This window comes from Sphaerodactylus townsendi, linkage group LG06 (genome assembly GCF_021028975.2).
Source record: "Sphaerodactylus townsendi isolate TG3544 linkage group LG06, MPM_Stown_v2.3, whole genome shotgun sequence".
Lineage (NCBI taxonomy): Eukaryota > Metazoa > Chordata > Lepidosauria > Squamata > Sphaerodactylidae > Sphaerodactylus > Sphaerodactylus townsendi.
This window is the reverse complement of record NC_059430.1, coordinates 7,723,477-7,744,616: the sequence shown is the minus strand read 5'-3', so window position 1 is coordinate 7,744,616 and position 21,140 is coordinate 7,723,477. Positions and strand designations below refer to the sequence as shown.

Here is a 21,140-nt window from a genome sequence, read left to right as displayed (position 1 = left end):
GCTTGCCAGGCTCACAGAGAGTCAGGTTCCAGCTGATATCAGGCACAGATGCAAGAGAGGGAGAGAGCAGTCTTACTCATAGGATCTGTTGTCAGGGGAAACCCCCCAATTATTGATTTATTGATTGATTGATTGATTGTTTAGATTTGTAGATCGCTCCATCCCCCTAGGGGCTCTGGGTGGTGTACAACAACATCAACATATATCCAGTTTATAACAAAATAAACAATTATTACATGCATTAAAATCCATTAAAACAGCGGTCAATACAATAAAAACAGGCGTCCCATAACCCAATTTATTTTTTTAAAAAAACAACCTCCCCAAAAGGAGGGAACGGCCGGATTGCTCCTTAGGAGGGTAGCATAGATGTAAACAAAATAATGGTAAAAGTAAATGAGTAAAGGGGGGGGGGCGCCCTAATCAGCGACTGGACGCTCCAAAAGCCTGGTGGAACAACTCTGTCTTGCAGGCCCTGCGGAATTCATTAAGGTCCTGCAGGGCCTAGACAGCTGGAGGAAGAGTGTTCCACCAGGCCGGGGCCAGGGCCATAAAGCAAAGGCGTTCCTCCCATTGGGCAAAGTGGGCAGTTGCCCAGGGCGCCACCTTGTGGGGGGCACCAAAAATGCAGGTGGGATTTTTTTGAATTTTCAGTGTTTTTTCTGTTTTTGGCCTGCAGGGGGCGCAGTTTTTAGGCTAGCAGCACCAAAATTTAAGGGATTTTTCAGGAGACTATCCTAATGATATCACCCAGGTTTGGTGAGGTTTGGTTTAGGGAGTCCAAAGTTATGGACTCCCATCGGGAGTGTCCCCATCCCCCATTGTTTTCAATGGGAGCTAATAGGAGATGGGGGCTACACCTTTGAGGGTCCATAACTTTGGACCCCCTGAACCAAACTTCACCAAACCTGGGTGGTATCATCAGTAGGGGCTCATGAAGATACTCTGAAATTTTGGTGCTGCTATCTTAATAATAGCACCCCTGACAGCAGGCACACCCTAAAAATTTCCCCAGATTCTCCTTTTAAATCCACCCCTTTCTTTCTTTTATTCTTTCAATGCCTAATAAAGGTTGTTGTTGTTGTTGGGGGGGCATCAAACTCAGGTTTTTCCCAGGGCTCCAGTTTGCCTAGGTACGCCACTGCCGTAAAGGCCCTGGCCCATGTGGAGGCCAGCTGCATTATTGAGGGGCCAGGAACCACCAGCAAATTGGCCTCTGCTAAACGCAGAGGCCGAGTAGGGGCATATGGGGTAATGCGGTCCCGAAGGTATGCTTCACCAAGAGTACAGACTGTGGACGAGGCCCGCAGTACAATGGAAACCACCTTCCTTGGTGTCTGTCAAGTAGCTGAAGCCATTCAGCGCAGTGGTCTGAAATCTCACAAGGTCATCTTGCAAGATCTCGGATGCCATTGTGGGTAGCCATGGTAACCCATCTGGATGGCCGATGCCTCCTCTCAACTCCAACTGGAGGTAGAGCAAAATAATGATGGGGTGAGAGGCAGGAGAGGACACAGGAAAAAGAGAAAGCTTTGTGATTCCTCATGGGTCACCCACATATATTTCCCTCCGAGTGATTTTTTCCCTCTCCTTTAGATGGAACATAGCTCTGTTCATCTTGATCCAGAGGCAGAGTATTCTCCTCCAGAGAACACCTCCCGCAAGGTGACAGGAGCCCCAAAGAAGAGGAAGAAAGAAAAACACATACTGGAGGTAAATCTTATGGCGACATAAGCCCTGCGGTTGTTCAGAAAGTTGTTCAAGTAATAGATTCATAGAATCACAGAGTTGGAAAAGACCCGAGGGGCCATCAAGTCCTGAGATATTTGTACGACCGCTCCTGTTGATGTTGTAGTGAATGTTGTTCACCGCCCGGAGCCCTTCGGGGATCGGGCGGTATACAAATTAAATAAATAATAATAATAATAATAATAACCCCCAGCAGTGCAGGAATACACAAATGATAGCGGAGTCAGAAGTGATTTTATTCCATTTCTGATCTTGCTTTTCAATAATGATGGAACTATGTTTTATTTCTGTGTAAATTAGGTAGGAACACACTGTATTAGGTAGAAGATAGGAATTATAGCTATCTTTTGTATTTGTGTCTGCATGGAACCTCCTTGGCTCAAGGCAGGAATCCACCCCTGCTCCACCTGGGCATGTCCCTTTCATTTGCTAAAACTATGGATGGACGTTGACAAAAGGGACCCCGGAAGAAGTGCCTCAATCTGCCTAATCTGTAAGGAATTCCATAGAAGCAGAAATAAAAGGCTTTTTGGGTGTAAAAGTCCGTTTATTAAGACATCTTAGAAAGCTCACATACACGTAGTGGCAGGAATGGCACTTCCCACCAGAAGCACAGGTTATAACACCATTCACCCCATCCCCCCTTCCTGCTTCCTTAGGAGCGAGGTCTTCATCTCCAGCGCAAAGATAAAGTCTCCGCCCGATGAATCTATTGCCCATCGCCCGAGGAGCTGTGGAATGCACTCAGGTTACTTCACCATCCAACACCATTGAATCCTTTACACTCTGCCTCCCCTTAAAGACCCCTCCCCAAGGTTTGATCGGAAAAGCTGATGGAAAGCAGAAATAAGGGTGGGGAGCTTCAATATTTTCCCGGAATAAACCCATTGAATTCTTTGAAGGAATACATCCACCTTTAAGAGACCTTCATGTACAAGCGTTTCTTGAATTCAGCGAGGAAGGTCAGGATAAGCGTCGAATTGCGTAGTGTTTGTGACCATCAATAATAGTGGGTGGGAGGGCCTCTCTCAGTGGTGTGTTACCAGCGAGCATGGGGCGGGCAGAGCCTCATTGAGCAAAAGCTGGAATGGAGAGAGACAGGAGATGAATGTTACTAAGAGAGTTAGGCAAATCTAAAAGTAGGCAGTGACATCATTAATCACTTTAGTAATCTGAGAAAGGTCCACAAATCTTTTGCCAAGTTTGGAAAGAATTTATTACACGTCTCACGGATTTTTTTGTAGATAAATACACCCGGAAGAGCCCACCGCGGAAGAGAGGAAAATCCACGGCCCGTGTTTATCGCATGCAGATTTTTTGGGAGTCCTTATTTGTAAAGCCCCAGTCTGGACCGTTTTCCATCCCTCGACTAGGGATGAAATCCATTGATGAAACTCTGGAGGGTCCAAAGCTGTCGAGGTGGATTGTGGCAAGAGGCGGGAAGGCGACCAGACACAATGGCATTTCAAAGGAGTTTTTCTTTGTACTGCTATGGACCGCATTATTTATAGGCATACTCATAAGCGGAATAAGCTTCGCACCAATTGTCTTGGTGGTAGTTGGTGTAACAAAGCGTAAATACTGCTCTAGGGTTCTGTTACGTTCTCTCCATCTCTCCATCACTTTGAGGCGTGGTAGGGGCGGCTGACGGCGAAGGCGACCCCAACAACCCCAAACGCATGCTTCCAGAACTTTGCAGGATGAATTGGGGAGACTGTGATGGAGAACCACCTTAGCGGAATGGAGGCGGTAAAACATGTTGAATGAACAGCCGTTATAGCCTTTCTAGGGGCCGGAGGATGGAAGCACATGGAATAAAATGGAGCTTGTTATTTAGAAAATAAGTTACCACCACCCACAAACGTGTTACCATGACTTTTCGGGCAAATCTGTAATAAAAATCCATGGGAGATGACCTCCCGGGAAGCGGGAGGCCACCGGGAGCCGGTTCCAATAATAGCCCATGGGGCTTTCGGAATGGTTTTGGCTTCTGCGCAAGCAGAGCAGCCCTTAATGTCTTGCCCTCAATGTCCCTTAGCATTGCTTGGCGCCCTACCAGAGGAACACTGGCCGGTAGACCAAATGCAGGATTTTCAAGAAAACCAAAATGTCCAGCAGAGCGGGGCATCGCATTGGCAAGCTTCAAGAACCTGCTAGCGGAGGGAGACGCGTACCAACATTCCCCTCTCGTAAACTCCAGCATTCTCCAAGCGCGGTGGAAGTCACTTTCTTCAGCTGGAGGCTCGGTGTAGCCCGCTCTTCGGTTCCGCGGTAAAGGGAGAGCGAGACTAGGAATGGAGGGTGGAGGAGAGTGGGCGTTTGAGATCGGGTGACAGCCAGCCCAACTGGGAGGGAGAAAAGAACAGTGCGTGGAATGTGTCTCGTGAGCGCTCCCACCCCCCCTCCCGAGTGGCCCAGCGTCCAGCCAGTTATTAGTTTTTCCGAGGAAAAATGGACTGGCAAGAGAAGCGAGAAAAGAAATGCATTGCCGAAGTTGTTTTCGCCGGACATCTTGAGAGGTGGACAAAGCTGCCAGGTTTTATGATCCGACCAAGCCTACAAGAGAGGGTGTTTGGCCCCCTCCAGCCGAGTGGCATGCAGAAGTGGAAGTGCTACTTTGATGGCACTTGGTCTCTTTGTCTCCTACAGTCCAGTTGAGTTCAGCACCAGAGAATTTCTTAGACAAATAAGCACCGCAGATTAGCCTACCAAATCTTTATTTTTCTGCAACAGGGCTGCCCCAAGTGCTTTGTCCGAGGCATCCCGTGAACCACAAGCGGGAGATCTGGGTCAGGGTGCTTTTAGGATGGGTTAGGTGATGCTTGAAGACTTTAAAGAGTTGAAAGGCTGTTTGACACTCCTCAGACCAGGAAAGGGGCCGGGCTTGGCGGACAGTGGATCTTTATTCTTAGTGCGTAAAGAGGTCTGTGAGAGGGAGAGTCAGTTCAGCGAATTGGGGTATAAAGTCACGGTAAAAATTAGCAAAACCAAAGAAAGATTGGGCTCTTTGCGGTTGGTGGGGAGTGAGCCATTGGAGGACTGCGTCAATTTGGCAGGATCCATTTTCAAGCCCTCGAGAGGCGAGATCCGAGTAACCAAATGATCAATGGAGTTCTGGTGAAAACAGCATTTGGAAGTTTGGCAAAGAGAGGGTGTCGAACAAGCGTTCCAATACCTCTCCGGACCAATGTTTCATGCTCTTCTATGGTTTGTGAGTAAATTAAAAGCGTCATCTAAGTATACCACAACTCCCTTGTACAATAAAATCATGGAGAACCCGTTGATAAGGGCCATAAAAGCCCGAGGGAGCCCCACTTAGCGAATGGCATTATCAAGAATATTCAAACTGTCAAACTTTGTGTTAAATGCAGTCAAGTGTTCGCAGCCTTCAGCAATTCTGACTCTGTAGTAAAGCTTCTCTCAGAGTCCAATTTAGTAAAAATCGTCCTTTGCGGGTGCATCTAAAGATCCTTGATCAAGGGCAAAAGGATATTTATTGGACAGGGAGACCGCATTGAGACCTCGATAATCTGTGCAAAGCCGTAGAAGACCCATCTTTCTCTTTTTTACAAAACAAAAGCGGGGCAAGCGTGTGTGTGTTTGGTAGCTCGCCCGATTATGAACCCCTTGAGCAAGGTTCTTCGTCCAAGAAGTACGCAGTTCCTTCTCCTCATTAGGACTCATGCGGTAGATACTACCCTTTGGGTAGTTCGCCCCTGGTTTGTATAACAATTTTGCAGTCAGTGTCTCTGTGGGGTAGCAGCTGATGGCATTCTTGCTCCTGAAAAAACTCTGGCTAGATCATGTGTCGCGGAATTGGGGATGCCAATAGAATGGGGCGATAAGCTGAAGAAGCCAGGGAGGGTGTGTCAGGAGAAGTTGGGTTTTCCCCAATTCATGTATGTTCACGCGGGAGGTCAGTGAATTCACAAAGATCCGTTCTTTCAAATGAACTTTGGTTCATGTAACAATAACCAAGGCATGCCCAAAACTATGGAGTGTTTGGCCACTGGCGTAAAAATAAAATAATTTTTCTCCCAATGGTCGGTATAGCGAGGAGAGCGGTTGTGTGTGTTTTGAACTAGGCAGTCCTTACGTTCGAGGGCTGCCGTCCATTTGGGTGAATGGTATGGAGGCTTAGCCAGGGAATTTGGTCCAGACCTGGCTCCTCTGCCACCTGGGGCGCATTAAGCAGTGAACTGGCCAGAATCCACAGAGCGAGGCTATAATGCGAGTGTGTTTAAGCGGGGTTATTGGCAGCTTGGACAATGGGGCTGCCTTCACTCACCGGCGTCAGGAGTGGGGCCATGTCCATGGGGGGCTGAAGAAAAGGCAAACAGCTGCTTCCCCTCCTCTGGAGTGCGCCGCCGATGACGCTTTAAAACGGCGAGCCCGTCGGGCCGGCCTGATCTGCGTGGTGAAAGCGGCAGATGGAGTCTTGTGAGCTGGGCGGTAGGTTTTGTTTCTTAGGACAGTTGGCGGCTAGATGACCTGGCCCTCATGATGAACCACAATCCCAGTCGGCCCGGCGGCGTTCAGAAGGTGGTTCCGGTAGGGGCGGCTGGGCTTGGCTTGAGTGGACACAGTGGTGGAGTTTTGGGCGTGGCTGACCTCGGCAGCGTATTGTTATTCAAGCAGGCGCCACCTGGGACCCCAACTGGATCCAATCTGCAATAGTACGAGGAACCCGAATTAAAGCTTACCCGTTTCAGCAGCTTGCCGTCCACAGCATCCGAAGTGGCATTTCATGCGTTCAGGCCACTCAGGAGGAAGTCGAGCAGCGCCCGCCTGGTCGCGGGCAAATTCTGCCAGCGGGCGGTTGCCTTGCTGGATAGTTTTGATGGTGGATAGCTTCATTCTCGGCCTGGATCCTGGAGCTCTTAAGGCTTGGAGAATCGGGCACGTCTTGAAGTCTTCATCCGCAAATCAAAGAGTCCGCGAACCAGTGGGCTGCTGCCCCATCCAGGACTGAGCCGATGTCCGTATTTTCTGGCGCAGACGGTATAAATCATCATAGTCTTCCAAGTGGGCATTGAGTTGCAAAATGAAGTAAGGGAAGTTTGGAAGGTCCCCATCAAAGCGGGCTGGTGTCGAGGGCCGATAGTAGCCCGTTAAACTCTGGCCTGCTGGGCGGTGGTTCGCGGGTTAAAGGCAGTTTGGGCGAGCAGCTGTTGTATGTTCAGGGGGGGGGCGAATCGAGGCTGGCGGTGCGCTGGCGTTTGGGTGGCAGGACGATGCGTGGCCCCACAAGCCCAGTGATCGTAACATAGACTCCAACTTGGGGCTTCTGGTCTGCTGCCTCCTTAGCTCCTCTCCAGCGCCAGCCAGCTCCTCTCCTTGCGGGTCAATGCATCACAAGTGGCATGCAGGCAGCTTTCGTTCAATTTAGCCAGTTAAGTCCCGTTTAAGGGCTTCAGTAAACTCACTTCTAGCGTCGCGCCAGGGCAGAGCGGCTTTAGCGTTGCCGTTGTAAATCCAGTCTGGAGTGTTCCAGGACTTTATCATGGACTGACAGATTCTGGGCATATTAATGCGTTGGAGGCATCTTTGTACGGTCCAACTCAGGCTGGACTTCTTTGTTGCCGTTCGGTCCCTCTGCGGTTTAAGCTCTTGCTGCAACTGTACCCGTTCCTCCTCCCATAGCTGGCGTTCCGGGTCCATGCTTCTTGGGCATCTGTAATTAAGCCCCACTTCCTCCTCCCAGGTCTCCTTCGATGGGAGGAACGAATCGGAAGCTGGGAGTGCAGGCTTTCTTAGGACTCTTAAGTGGAGTCTTAGGCGAGACATCGGAGACACCGTAGCCACCAGTGTCCCCGGGGCACCTCAGGTGCGGTCGGCTGGCCGGGATCAGGGGTCGGTGGAAGAGCGTCGCGGATACCTCCCAATCCCAGGTTTAGTCCCCGGTATCGCCGGACGGTCCCAGTGCTGTGCCGCGGTGTGGTTCTTTGGGAACATCACCAAAATCTGAGTCAGGAATGGATTCAATGGATTCTGGGTTGCGCATGAAAGGTGGTCAAGCCCGTCTCCTCCATGACAGGTTGCATCACGAGTTTGTAATCCCACCGCAGCGGGTAGAGATCCGATCCACAGGCGGCGCCGATCCATAGGCAGCGCCCCAGCGGCTCATGGAAGTCCCCATGAGGTAAATAAATCCGTCCCTCGTTCCAGGTAAAGGAAGACTTCGTGCTGATCTGAGGATGGAAAGAGAGCCACCAGCGAGCCGTTCTCCTGCCGGTTCCTCCAGATCCAGAAGGGAAAATTCAGACCCTCTTTGGGGCTACGCTTTTATTCCGCGTAGTAACATTCAACCTCTCCATGCAAGACAGCAGAGGTCCACTGCACAGGAATATAGATGAATTAAGATTCCTGCCACAATGTAAGGAATTCCATAGAAGCAGAAATAAAAAGGCTTTGGGTGTAAAAGTCCGTTTATTAAGACATCTTAGAAAGCTCACATACACGTAGTGGCAGGAATGGCACTTCCCGCCAGAAGCACAGGTTATAACACCATTCACCCCATCCCCCCTTCCTGCTTCCCATGGGAACGGAGTCTTCATCTCCCGCGCAAAGATAAAGTCTCCGCCGATGAATCTGGCCCATCGCCCGGGCTGTGGAATGCACTCAAGGTTACTTCACCATCAACACCATTGAATCCTTTACATAATCCCACCAGCAGGCAGATAAGGGTACCATCATTGTTAAGTTTCGTTTTCTGGCCCCAAGCACCCAAAGGACTCTTTTGTGTTTTTCCCACCTGTGCTTACGTCATCACCTCGCCCAGCTTCAGCTGCGAAATTCAAGAAGGGACAGCCCTCTGGACTCTAATTGGTTTCCATGTATCTGTAAATGAATGGTTGTAGGCTGTCCTGTATTCCCCTGGACTCCCGGGCGGGAGAAAGTGTATTTAAGTTGTTGTAAAGCTGCTAGGCAGTTACAGTTGCCATGGTGTGGAGGTGCTGACACGTAGGTCAGCATCTCAATGAACTCATTTTTATTCCTTAGTATTCTCACTGTGTTGGGTCCTGTTTCTGTTCCCCTGCTCTGCCGAGAGCTGGTTGGTCTGGAGCTATTAAAAGTTACCAGGTAGCACGGTAACACAATCAAAGCACTCCTGACAGATGGCCGTACAGCCTCTGTTTAAAAACCTCCGAAAGGAGACTCCACCACACTCTGAGGCAGTGAATTCCACTGTCGAACAGCCCTGACTGTATAGAGAGGTACAATTACATTCCTCAATCTAGACCAGGGGTAGGGAACCTGCGGCTCGAGAGCCGCATGTGGCTCTTCTGCCCTTGCACTGCGACTTCACAAGCCGAGTCGCCAGCCCCATCCTTGCCCACCCTGCAGGCAGCAGGGCAGGCGCACCAATTGCCCACGGCTGGCTGGGCCGTGCCGCGGACTTCCCCTCTCGCCCGCCCCATTTGAGCGGGGCGGGCGCTTTCCTGGCGGCCGGCGAGGCCGAGCTGCTGGCCCCATCCTTGCCCGCCCTGCAGGCAGCAGGGCAGACTCATCCATGCGCTTCTCAGAATGAGTGGAGTAAAAGGTAAAAAAACCCAATATATACAGTGTTATCTTTATTTTAAATGTCAAAAATGATTTGCGGCTCCAAGTGTTTCTTTTCCTGTGGAAAATGGGTCCAAATGGCTCTTTGAGTGTTAAAGGTTCCCTACCCCTGATCTAGACACTATACTCTTATTGATACCGCCCAGAGTTGCAACCCGGAATTGCAGGCAGAATAAGAGCTGGCAGTTACAGGATATGTAAAAACAATGGTCATTTATGTTCTTGTGGTCTTCCCCGCAGTGAGCACACATTCTCTTTCAGTAAGATTTTTCTGATTTCATCTGCCAGCATCCCAACAACTATCCACCAGTGTGCTGTGGTCACTCTGCAACACCCCCTCCGGCCAACCTTTCCCCTTTCTTGGACTGTTCTTCTGAGAAGGGGGCCTGTATCGATGTAGGATGGGTGGTTTTCAAAGGTTTATGTGGTCACTTGCCATCTGCGTTTCTATTTTATTGATCGGATTATTTATGCACAAATTATTTTTTTTATAAATGTTTTAAAATATGTATATTGATGGCCATGCTGGCGGAGACTGATGGGAATTGTAGTCCATGAACCTCTGGAGAGTCGGAGTTGATCTAGACCAGCCATTCTCAACCAGGGTTCCCTGGTACCCTGGGGTGCCGTGAGCATGTCCCAGGGGTACCGCGGCAACACTACCGCCCCCCCCTCATTTTTGTGGCTCCCACCGGCGCCAACAAGGACATAGAGCTGGCCCATGGGGCAGGGCCTGCCACAAGGTCAGCAGCCACCCCCCCCAATGCTCCCCTCCACCCTGGGAGGGGAAGGTGGGGTGTGTGGCAAGCAGGGGCAATGGGAGGGGAAGGTGGAGGGTGGTGGCAGGGGTACCGTGAGATATGAAGAGTGAGGTCAAGGGTACCCTGACCTCAAAAAGGTTGGGAAACAGTGATCTAGACAGATGTTAAAAGCTGTTTGAAATAAAAAAACATCTTCACCTGACACTCAAGCCTCAGTTGATCTCCAGTTGCTTCCCTGAAGTTGTGCGTCCTTCCCTCCATTCCAGATGTCCTCCAGTCTGGAGCTGGAGAAAGAATACAATTCCTCGGAGGTTGCGTCGAAGGAACTGCAGAGTGCTTTGAAGAGAAGGCCTGGAGAGAGGAAAAGGGAGAAAGAGGCCAATAGGGTAAGGAGCAGCAGTGGCGTAGGAGGTTAAGAGCTCGTATATCTATATACCTGAGTGGCAGAGGCTTATCTGGTGAACTAGATGTGTTTCCTCACTCCTACATTCCTGCTGGGCGACCTTCTGCTAGTCACAGTTCTTTGGAACTCTCTCAGCCCCGCCTACCTCACAAGATGTCTGTTGTGAGGAGAGGAAGGGAAAGGAGCATGTAAGCCACCTGGAGTCTCCTTACAGGAGAGAAAGGTGGGATATAAATCCAAACTCTTCTTCTTTCCACATCTGCACATGTGCAGTCAGCAGGGTTTATTTATTTATTTATTTATTTATTTATTTATTTATATTTATTTAATTGATTATCTATCTATCTATCTATCTATCTATCTATCTATCTATCTATCTATTTATTTATTTAATTTCTATACCGCCCAATCCCCAAAGGGCTCTGGGCGGTGTACAACATGGATTCCACATACAGTATATAAACAAAACCCCATTAAATTAAAATGTAAGTTTAAAAGTTTAAATATTTAAAACGCAGCAGTAATTCAGTAAAATGGCGTCAGCAATACCCCAGATTAAACCCTCCCAAAAAGGGGAACAAGACAGTAACAAAAGTGGGTCCCCTAGATGACGGGGACTCCGAAAACCGGAGGAATAGTGTAGAAGGGGCACCTAATCAGCGGCTGGGCACTCCAAAAGCCCGGTGGAACAACTCAGTCTTACAGGCCCTGCGGAAATTGCCAAGGTCCCGCAGGGCCCGGACAGCTGGAGGGAGAGTGTTCCACCAGGCAGGGGCCAAGGCTGAAAAGGCCCTGGCCCGAGTGGAGGCCAGCCACATCATTGAGGGGCCAGGAACCACCAGTAAATTGTAGGGTAGGGACATATGGGGTAATGCGGTCCTGAAGATACGAGGGTCCCAGGCCGCGTAAGGCCTTAAAGGTTAACACCCACACCTTGAAGATTATTCGGAACTCAACTGTGAGCCAGTGCAGGCTGCGCAGCACAGGTTGGATGTGATCACGATAGGCGCCCCCTGTGAGCAGGCGAGCCGCCGCATGCTGGACCAGCTTCAGTTTCCGGATCAAACGCAAGGGAAGGCCCGCGTAGAGCAAGTTACAATAGTCTAACCTGGAGGTGACCGTTGCATGGATCACAGTGGCCAGATCTGCGTGGGAGAGGAAGGGAGCTAGCCCTTGCGAAAGGAATCCCTTCCTGCCGCCCCTGCTATGGGCTGCCACCAAATGTTTAAAGGAAAGATTCATAATTAAAGTAAAAGGTAAAGTTTCCCCTTCAGTCGTGTCCGACCCTGGGGTACCATTGCGAGCAGTGATTTCATAGGCAAGCCTTTTTTGTGGGGTAATTTGGCACTGCTTTCCCCGGCTATTTTTTACCCCCTAGCTATGAGCTAGGTCAGTGATGGTGAACCTTTTTGAGACCGAGTGCCCAAACGGCAACCCAAAACCCACATTTATCGCAAAGTGCCAGCTTGGCAATTTAACCTGAATACTGAGGTTTTAGTTTAGAAAAAAACGGTTGGCTCCAAGGCGTGCGTTACTCGGGAGTAAGCTTGGTGGTAGTTGGTGGTTTTGCTTTGAAGCAGCCGTGCAACTCTTCCAACGGGTGAATCACGACCCTTGGAGGGTTTACTCAGAAGCCAGCCCCATTGCCAGCAACCGAGCTTACTCCCAGGTAAAGGATCACACTTTAGTTCTTCGCATGAAAACCAGTGAGTTTAATCAGTGGGGTTTAACAGCGCTTAACAGGGTAACCTACACTGCTGCCCCAAAACTAGGTCTTAGGTTTAATGCTAATAATTGAGCCCAGCGGCACAGGCAGCCTAGATGGGGGGGGGGCAACTCTGTTTACGTGTGCCCACAGAGAGGGCTTTGAGTGTCACCTCTGGCACCCGTGCCATAGGTTCGCCACCACTGAGCTAGCTACTCATTTACCGACCAAGAAATGGATGGATGGCTGAGTTGACCATGAGCCAGCTGCCAGGAAATCTGACCCACAGGGGGCTCGAACTCCTGACCGTGCGAGTGGCAGTGCAAGCACTTAACCACTACACCATGCAGCTCACAATTACAGAGCAATAAATATTGGCCTGGGGAAAGAAAACCTTTGTTCCTTGCCTGTTGACGTTCACCTACGGTGTTAATGGTGGCTGATCTATCCAGAGCTGCAGGGATTTGCGTATATGTGTTCTGTCACCGCCGCACACGAGTCCTAGTTTATTTCTCCCTTGCATTGTTAAAAAAGCTTTTCCTGTTTTGTTTTGTGCTGTGCTGTGCTGTGTGCACTTTGATGATCCGATCGGCCACTGTCTGGTGGGGGAGTTGACTTCCCCTACTGCAAAAATGTCTATGGCTCCTTCCGTACATGCAGAATAGTGCACTTTCAAACTGCTTTCAGTGCTCTTTGAAGCTGTGTGGAATAGCAAAATCCACTTGCAAACAGTTGTGAAAGTGATTTGAAAATGCATTATTCTGCGTGTGCGGAAGGGGCCTATGATAAGTGAAGTCGGCCCGCGAGGGTCGCAAGGAAGAGGCGAGACGCAGCGATATCATCCGGTGGAGAGAGCCAGCAGCAGGAAGTGTGATCCGTGGATCTGGCAACTCTCCCGTGGTCTGGTCCCTGGCACCTTTTATTAGGGTTTCAATAGGGGCGGACCGGGAGGCGGGAGAGCGGGAGAATACTGTATAGTACATGACATCATGGGGTGGCCTACGTGTGGGAGGAAACGTTCACGTCTGGGTCTAATCCGTACCTGGGGGCAGGCGCCCCTTTGTCCCTTTGTCTGGAACATCTGGTGACCGTGAGTCAGGTAGTTCATGACCTGTGACTCACGGGGGCCTGGGGGACAGGTGAGCGTGTGCGCCCAGAAGGACACAGATGGCACAGGCATTCCTGCGCTCTTTCTGAGGCTCTGCTGGGTTCGCGGGGCTCATCCCTACAATAAGCAAGTTATATGGGCACGTTCGCCATGAATTTCTCCTCCTTCCAGACTCCAGTCTTCGAGCCTTTTATCTGCATTTGATCCAGTGATTTCAATTTTCTGTTTTCTCTCCTCTGCCATAGAAAGCTGAAAATGCAACCAGATCGCATGAACATGAATACATCATGAATCATACTACATCCGACCCTTTGTCTTTCAAGGTCAGTATTGTCTGCTCTGACTGGCAGCTGCTTTCCAGGATTTCAGGTCTTTCCCATAGCCAGCTGCCTGGTGGTTTCAGAACCTTGGTCTGTCAAGGTCAGACTTGCCTACTCTGACTGGCAGCTGCCTTCCAAGATCACAGCTGGGGGTCTTCTGTGTCACCTACTGTGTCACCTACTACTGTTTTCGGTGTCACCTACTGGAGATGCTGGGAACTGAACCCGGGACTTTTGCATAATTAGGAAAGGATAATTAGGAAAGGAGTTGATCATAAAACTGCAAGGACTGTCATGCCCTTATATAAAGCCGTGGTGCGACCGCAGTTGGAGTACTGTGTTCAGTTCTGGTCGCCACATCTCAAAAAGGATATCGAAGAGATAGAAAAAGTGCAGAGAAGGGCAACGAGGATGATTGAGGGACTGGAGCACCTTCCTTATGAGGGGAGGCTGCAGCGTTTGGGACTCTTTAGTTTGGAGAGGAGATGTCTGAGGGGGGATATGATTGAAGTCTATCAAATTATGCATGGGGTAGAAAATGTGGACAGAGAGAAATTTTTCTCTCTTTCTCACAATACTAGAACCAGGGGGCATCCATTGAAAATGCTGGGGGGAAGAATTAGGACTAATAAAAGGACACACTTCTTCACGCAACGTGTGATTGGTGTTTGGAATATGCTGCCACAGGAGGTGGTGATGGCCACTCACCTGGATAGCTTTAAAAGGGGCTTGGACAGAAGTCGATCTATGGCTCCCAATCTTGATCCTCCTTGATCTCAGATTGCAAATGCCTCAGCAGACCAGGTGCTCGGGAGCAGCAGCAGCAGCAGAAGGCCATTGCTTTCACCTCCTACAGGTGAGCTCCCAAAGGCACCTGGTGGGCCACTGCGAGTAGCAGAGAGCTGGACTAGATGGACTCTGGTCTGATCCAGCTGGCTGGTTCTTATGTTCTTATGTTCTTATGCACACCAAACAGATGCTTTACCTCTGAGCCATGGCCCCAGCCCATAATACCACTTCCATCCAGTGCTACTTGTATCTTTTCTGCTTGGCATCCAGGACACTCCCTTCCTCATCTCCTGTAATCAGTATTAGTATTATGCTGTAGTCCTAAAAACAAGAGTCTTATGTAGTAGTAGTAGTAATAGTAGTAGTAGTAGTAGAAGAAGAAGAAGAGGAGGAGGAGGAGGAGGGGGGGGGAGGGGGAGTAGGAGTAGGAGTTTGGATTTATACCCCCCTTTCTCTCCTGCAGGAGACTCAAAGGGGCTTACAATCTCCTTGCCCTTCCCCCCTCACAACAAACACCCTGTGAGGTGGGTGGGGCTGAGAGAGCTCCGAGAAGCTGTGACTAGCCCAAGGTCACCCAGCTGGCGTGTGTGGGAGTGCCCAGGCTAATCTGAATTCCCCAGATAAGCCTCCGCAGCCCAGGCAGCAGAGCTGGGAATCAAGCCCGATTCCTCCAGATTAGATACACAAGCTCTTAATCTCCTATGCCACTGCTGCTCCTGACATAGTAGTAGTAGTAGTAGTCGTCGTAGTAGTAGTAGTAGTATTTTATTTACAACCAATAGATCCATAGTCATATATTAAAAGAATTAAAACGTTTTTGAACAAGTTTAAAAGACAAAATGTACATTCTAAAAATAAAAACAAATTGGAAATAGGCTGATTTAAAATCAGGCAAATTACAGTCAGCAGTTAATCTCACCATCCAAGTTAAAAGTGGAATCCCTAATCCTTGCTTCCATAGACAGAAATTTAGCGACTGCAAAAGTAATATTATTGCTAGGGAATTGTGGGTTTTCTGGGTTGTATGGCCGTGTTCCAGTAGCAGTTTCTCCTAACGTTTCGCCTGCATCTGTGGCTGGTGAAATGTCAGGAGAAAATGCTACTGGAACCCGGCCATACAACCCGGAAAACCCACAATATCCTAGTGATTCAACCTGAAAGCCTTCAACAATACATGGATATTATTATGTTTATCCCCTAGGAGAATCTTTACTAACTTTACAGGTGGAAAGAGTCTTATGTTCTTATGTTCTTCTGTTCAAAGTGAGGGGGCGGGGGAGGGCAAGGAGATTGTAAGCCCCTTTGAGTCTCCTTACAGGAGGGAAAGGGGGGATATAAATCCAAACTCCTCCTCCTCCTCCTCCTCCTCCTCCTCCAGAATGGCATGAAATAGGTCAGCACCCCCAAATCTTGTCACATATATTTTTCCATTCATATTTGCATGTGCAGAAAGCAAACTTGTTTCCAAGTGTAGCATGCTGCACTTTGCACACCCAGTTTCTTCGGTTTTTTAACCGTTCTTTGCTTTCTACTTCTGGCTAATAAAAATCTGCATAGGAATTGACAAACCATCAGACTTCTGTCCCTTTTAGCGTACAAAACTTGGCATTACGTTGACTATTCTCGCACATGTCCACTAGAGGGCAGACAGCCCACACATCTCAGGTACAAACTGGATTGTGTCTTTATTTATCCATGTATTTATGTACATTTAAAAAATTCAGTGGTGTCTCTCTACCCCAAGGTATATGTTGGGCATGGGGAAAAGTCTGTAAATGTGCAGGATTTTGATTGTGTTGTCCAATCACATATGGGTTCTTTCTGCCATTTTCCAAGTAAAGTAAATGAGGGGAACCATTTTCAAACTTGCACTTTTTGACTTGGCCAATTTGAGCCACTTTTGGAGCAAATGTGGGCCTGTAAAAGGAATTAAGGCCAAGTGCTAGTTACTCAGGGTTTCTGCAATCCCCACGAAAGTAGCAGAGGAAAATCCTGGTCGACTCTTGCAGTTGACGTTTTAAACTGTTAATTGAATACAGATTCCCCTTCAGTAACATAAGCAATGACAGTGGATACTGAAAACTATATAGTGGGGAATAGCTCAAAGGCACCTGGTGGGCCGCTGCAAGTAGCAGAGAGCTGGACTAGATGGACTCTGGTCTGATCCAGCTGGCTTGTTCTTATGTTCTTATGTTCTTAAGGTAGCTTCATATTTTCCACTTGGTATTTGTTTAGTGATTTTTTTTATTATTAACCTGCCCCAGTGCTTGAAGGTTTGGGCTTGTTCTTAGCAATCCCAAGGGCATGGTTCAAAGAGATGTTCTCCTGAGCAAGCCTTAGTGATTCTCTTTTGCTTAGCTACTGTATCTTTCCTGGAGGTGATCCAACCCAAGCCATGTACATGATGAGCAGCCGATCCTTGAATTTCCATTGCAGACTCTTGTGTTGCTGAACAGGCAAGCTGTAATCCGTTTAAATTTTTATGATGTCAGCTGAAACACAGGTCAGCTCTTTGACATTTGGTGGAAATAACTGTATTAAAGGGGTGCGGCATTAGGAAGGTTGAGAACCACTGCCTTAAAGGTACAGAAAAGCGGGATATAAAAACCAACTCTTCTTCTCCTCCAGCTCTGGGCTCCTTTCCAGCGCTGCTACCCAAGATCCTTTGGAGGCGGAGAACCTGGGAACTGAACTAGGACCTTTTGAATAATGAGCATATGCTCTGCCACTAAGCCTATCGCCTTTTTCCTTCCAGTTAGGCAGGCAAAGATACTGGACTCCAACAGGTGATCCACAGAAATCAGTCCAACAAAAAAGACCATTCTGTTTATTCTCTCCCACTTGCTGTGGACTCATAAGAAGTTCCTTGGTAAACTGTTTTCAGAACCCCATGGTTTAATTAAGAATTGTTGTTAATTAAAGAATGCTTATTGGCTGCAATTCCCTTATCTCGGTATTGCCCACTAATGGTCAGACATTTTACTTAAATGGTTCCGAATCTGGAAACCACCAGTTTGTGGGAAGGTATTTTTACAGCCTGAGTTTCACTTGTGCTGCTCCTGCCCAGAGGCAAAGGGGAGCTTTAAATAGAAAAGACAATGGCTGGAAAGAGAATAATTGGAAAGGGATATTGGGCTTCCAATGTTTTCTCTCCAGCCACAAGAACAAAGGTCCAATTCAAAGTTGTGTGGCCAGATTGTACCTGCCATCTCACTTGATAGAATCATAGGCCCTTTCCGCACGGGCCTTTTACAGTGCCCTGGGGATGGCAAAAACGCCGTCCCGAGGGAGCTGTTCGCATGGGGGGCGCAGCTGCTTCGCAGCCGCGCCGCCCTCGCTCCTCCCCAGCGGCGCGAAGCCGCCATTTTCCCACCTCGCTCCCCGAGCGAGGTTTTTGGAAAACAGCGGCTTCCAGCCACTGCTGTGCGAATGGCAGCAGCTGGAAGGCGCCATCCCTCCCCCCTTGCCCAATCGACTTACCGTCCCTGCGACCGTCCGGCACATCACCGAGGCCTGGGGACACGCTCCCCCCTGCCCTGCGACTCCGGAGCGGTCACGCAGGGCAGGGGGCGTGTCCCCTGGCCTCGGCGACACGCCGGACGGTCGCAGGGACGATAAGTCAATTGGGCGACGGCACGGCGCCATCTTCCCGGTCGTTACCGGGACTGTTCATGCAAACAGTCCCGGGGTGGTTGTGTCGCCATCATGTATGCCGACCCGACCCGCAGCGTGGCCGTGCGGAAGCGGCCATAGAATTGGAAAAGCACTCCTGACAGATGCTTACCCTCTATTGTCCTGTGTGAATGCAATGCCCACTGCCCTACAGATGGTATGGCAGGCTACCTTTGTGTGGTTAGCAGTAGAAAGCTCAATCGAGCAGAGCATTTCTCCCCACCTGGGTCACATTTAGATCAGGCGGCAGAGACCTTTTGTAAAGTGAACAGAAATGGATGGGTGGGAACCATCTAATCCAAAGTCTGGCTAAATGTAAACCACATGGGAGCATGAAGCTCCCTTCTACTGAGTCAGTCCTTTGGTCTGTCAAGGTCAGTATTGTCTGCTCTGATTGGCAGCTGCCCTCCAGGGTCTTTCACATCACCTCCCACCAGGGGACCAGACCTCTGTCCTTAGGAGGTGGAACCTGGGACTATCTGCATGCCAAGTAGATGCTCTAGCACTGGGCCACAGTCCCTCCTACGAAGCAGCCTTATACTGAACCTGACTCTTGATCCTTCAAGGTCAGTATTGTCTACTCTGGCTGGCAGCTGCTTTCCAGAGTCTCAGGTAGAGAGAGGTCTTTCCCATCACTGGCTACCTGGTCCTTTTAACTGGAGATCAGTGGTGGGATCCAAAAATTTTAATAACAGGTTCCGATGGTGGTGGGAAGGTTAAGAGCTCGTGTATCTAATCTGGAGGAACCGGGTTTGATTCCCCGCTCTGCTGCCTGAGCTGTGGAGGCTTATCTGGGGAATTCAGATTAGCCTGTACACTCCCACACACGCCAGCTGGGTGACCTTGGGCTAGTCACAGCTTCTCGGAGCTCTCTCAGCTCCACCCACCTCACAGGGTGTTTGTTGTGAGGGGGGAAGGGCAAGGAGATTGTCAGCCCCTTTGAGTCTCCTGCAGGAGAGAAAGGGGTGATATAAATGCAAACTCCTCCTCCTCCTCTTCTTCTTCTTCTTCTTCTTCTTCTTCTTCTTCTTCTTCTTCTTCTTCTTCTTCTTCTTCTTCTTCTTCTTCTTCTTCTTCTTCTTCTTCTTCTTCTCGGCACTCAGAAAAAATTAGTAACCACTGGTTGGATCCCACCTCTGCTTCCAACCGAGGCATAAAGACAATATGATATTGGGTAAGATGTAGGAGGAAAGGACCTATGGCAAAGGGTGACACACACACACACACACACACACACACACACACACACACACACACACACACACACACCATTTGCTGGCATCAAGAATCAAAATGCGAATGCACGGAGCAAAGGGGTATGGATCTGTTTCAGCACCAGGGACAGCTCCCTGATGTCAGACCTCTGAATTCACTCAATGTCCAGCCCTGGATTTCATGAAACAGAAGAGAAGAGTTTGAAGAGTTTGGATTTATATCCCCCCTTTCTCTCCTGTAGGAGACTCAAAGGGCTTACAATCTCCTTGCCCTTCCCCACTCACAACAAACACCCTTTGAGGTGGGTGGGGCTGAAGGAGCTCCGAAGAGCTATGACTAGCCTAAGGTCACCCAGCTGGCATGTGTGGGAGTGTACAGGCTAATCTGAATTCCCCAGATAAGCCTCCACAACTGAAATGGCAGAGCTGGGAATCAAACCCGGTTCCTCCAGATCAGAGTGCACCTGCTCTTCGCCACTGCTCTTAGCCACGACGCCACTGCTGCAAAAAAAGGTTTTATTGAATTGGACACCACGCAACTGACTTTGCAGAAGCCAGTTCTAAACCAGCATTCAAACCCCTGCAGTATAATCCTTCTGAATCCAACCCCCAACCTGTCCCTTCCCACTTAATGTAAAAGTGGGGAAAGTGTGGGAAAGCAAAAGTCACCCCCAAGGCCAGGCAGGAGATAGCAGCCATCTGGCCAAGCCGACCAGACATGCCAACCGGACACCTGAGAGCTCAGTGGCTGCTCTGACCAAATTAGTTCCTGACTCTTTCAAAACAGGGGTCCCCAACGCTCTGCTTGTGTGCGCCATGACACCCACTAACACTAACATCTGGAGGAACCGGGTTTGATTCCCAGCTCTGCCGCCTGAGCTGTGGAGGCTTATCTGGGGAATTCAGATTAGCCTGTGCACTCCCACACACGCCAGCTGGGTGACCTTGGGCTAGTCACAGCTTCTCGGAGCTCTCTCAGCCCCACCTACCTCACAGGGTGGCGGTTCCTTTTGGCCATCTGAGTCCAAAACTCCTTTAATGAGCACTGTCTCTTTTTTTTGAGCAGGAGAACGCAGATGTTCTTGCTGTTTCTGAGGAAATACCCGGCAGCAGAGTTCGGCGGACAACAGGAGACCAGAATCTCATGGTAAATAGTGTCCCGTTATCTCGCAGGTCAGAAAAAGCCTTGTTTGTCTAGTAAAGAATATCATTGTTTGTTTCTTATCTTGGTATCCGACAAAGGTGGACTCTGCCCAGGCCAAATATAACAGGGTGTAGGTGTAACCCCCCTGCTCAGAATGGGTTGACCCAGAAAGGGGCGGAGACTCAAAGCAGCAGAAGGCTGCAGAGCTCATGTAGTTTGGAGGAGACGAGGCTACCAGACTCGGACCTTGGTTGTATAAGCCCTTAACACCTTGTTAAGGGTTTCTTTTTTGTGGTTGTAATGGGTGAGAGTTCTCCTGGAAACCTTCATCGTGTTGAATCCTGTTCATCCAGCCCTTGGAGTCTTCAGGAGCCAACCCACTTGCAAAGAAGAATTGGACTTGGCAGTCTCAGTAGACTGTAAATATAAGGACTTGAAAATGCAACCTGAACAGGACCTTGAAGTGTGATGTTAAATGTTGGTGTTTGATGTTATATGTTAAGAAAGTACATAAAACCATTTTGTTTTTTAAAAAATTGTTGTTGTTGCAAACTCATTCCAAGTTTTGCCTCACAGAACCCACAAGCTGAGGTTACATAGGGACTTCGCACAGGTCCTGTTTCCAAAATGAGTTTGGCCCATTTTATACCCCTCAATCTGGGATTTTCCAAGAACGCTAAACCAGCGATCCTTTTGCACAATCCCAGGTTGG

General features: G+C 49.2%; 1 protein-coding gene across 1 annotated transcript in view; it reads left to right on the top strand.

The window, feature by feature from the left end:
• The window catches only part of LOC125435284 (collagen alpha-1(VII) chain-like), a 158,518-nt gene extending 138,036 nt beyond the window's left edge, over positions 1 to 20,482 (top strand). The window contains exons 56-59 of the mRNA XM_048501472.1: positions 1,597 to 1,713; positions 10,340 to 10,459; positions 13,535 to 13,612; positions 20,351 to 20,482. Of these exons, the coding sequence (XP_048357429.1) occupies positions 1,597 to 1,713; positions 10,340 to 10,459; positions 13,535 to 13,612; positions 20,351 to 20,482 (447 nt within the window). The remainder of the gene's footprint in view (positions 1 to 1,596; positions 1,714 to 10,339; positions 10,460 to 13,534; positions 13,613 to 20,350) is intronic.
• The last annotated feature ends 658 nt before the right edge of the window (positions 20,483 to 21,140 follow it).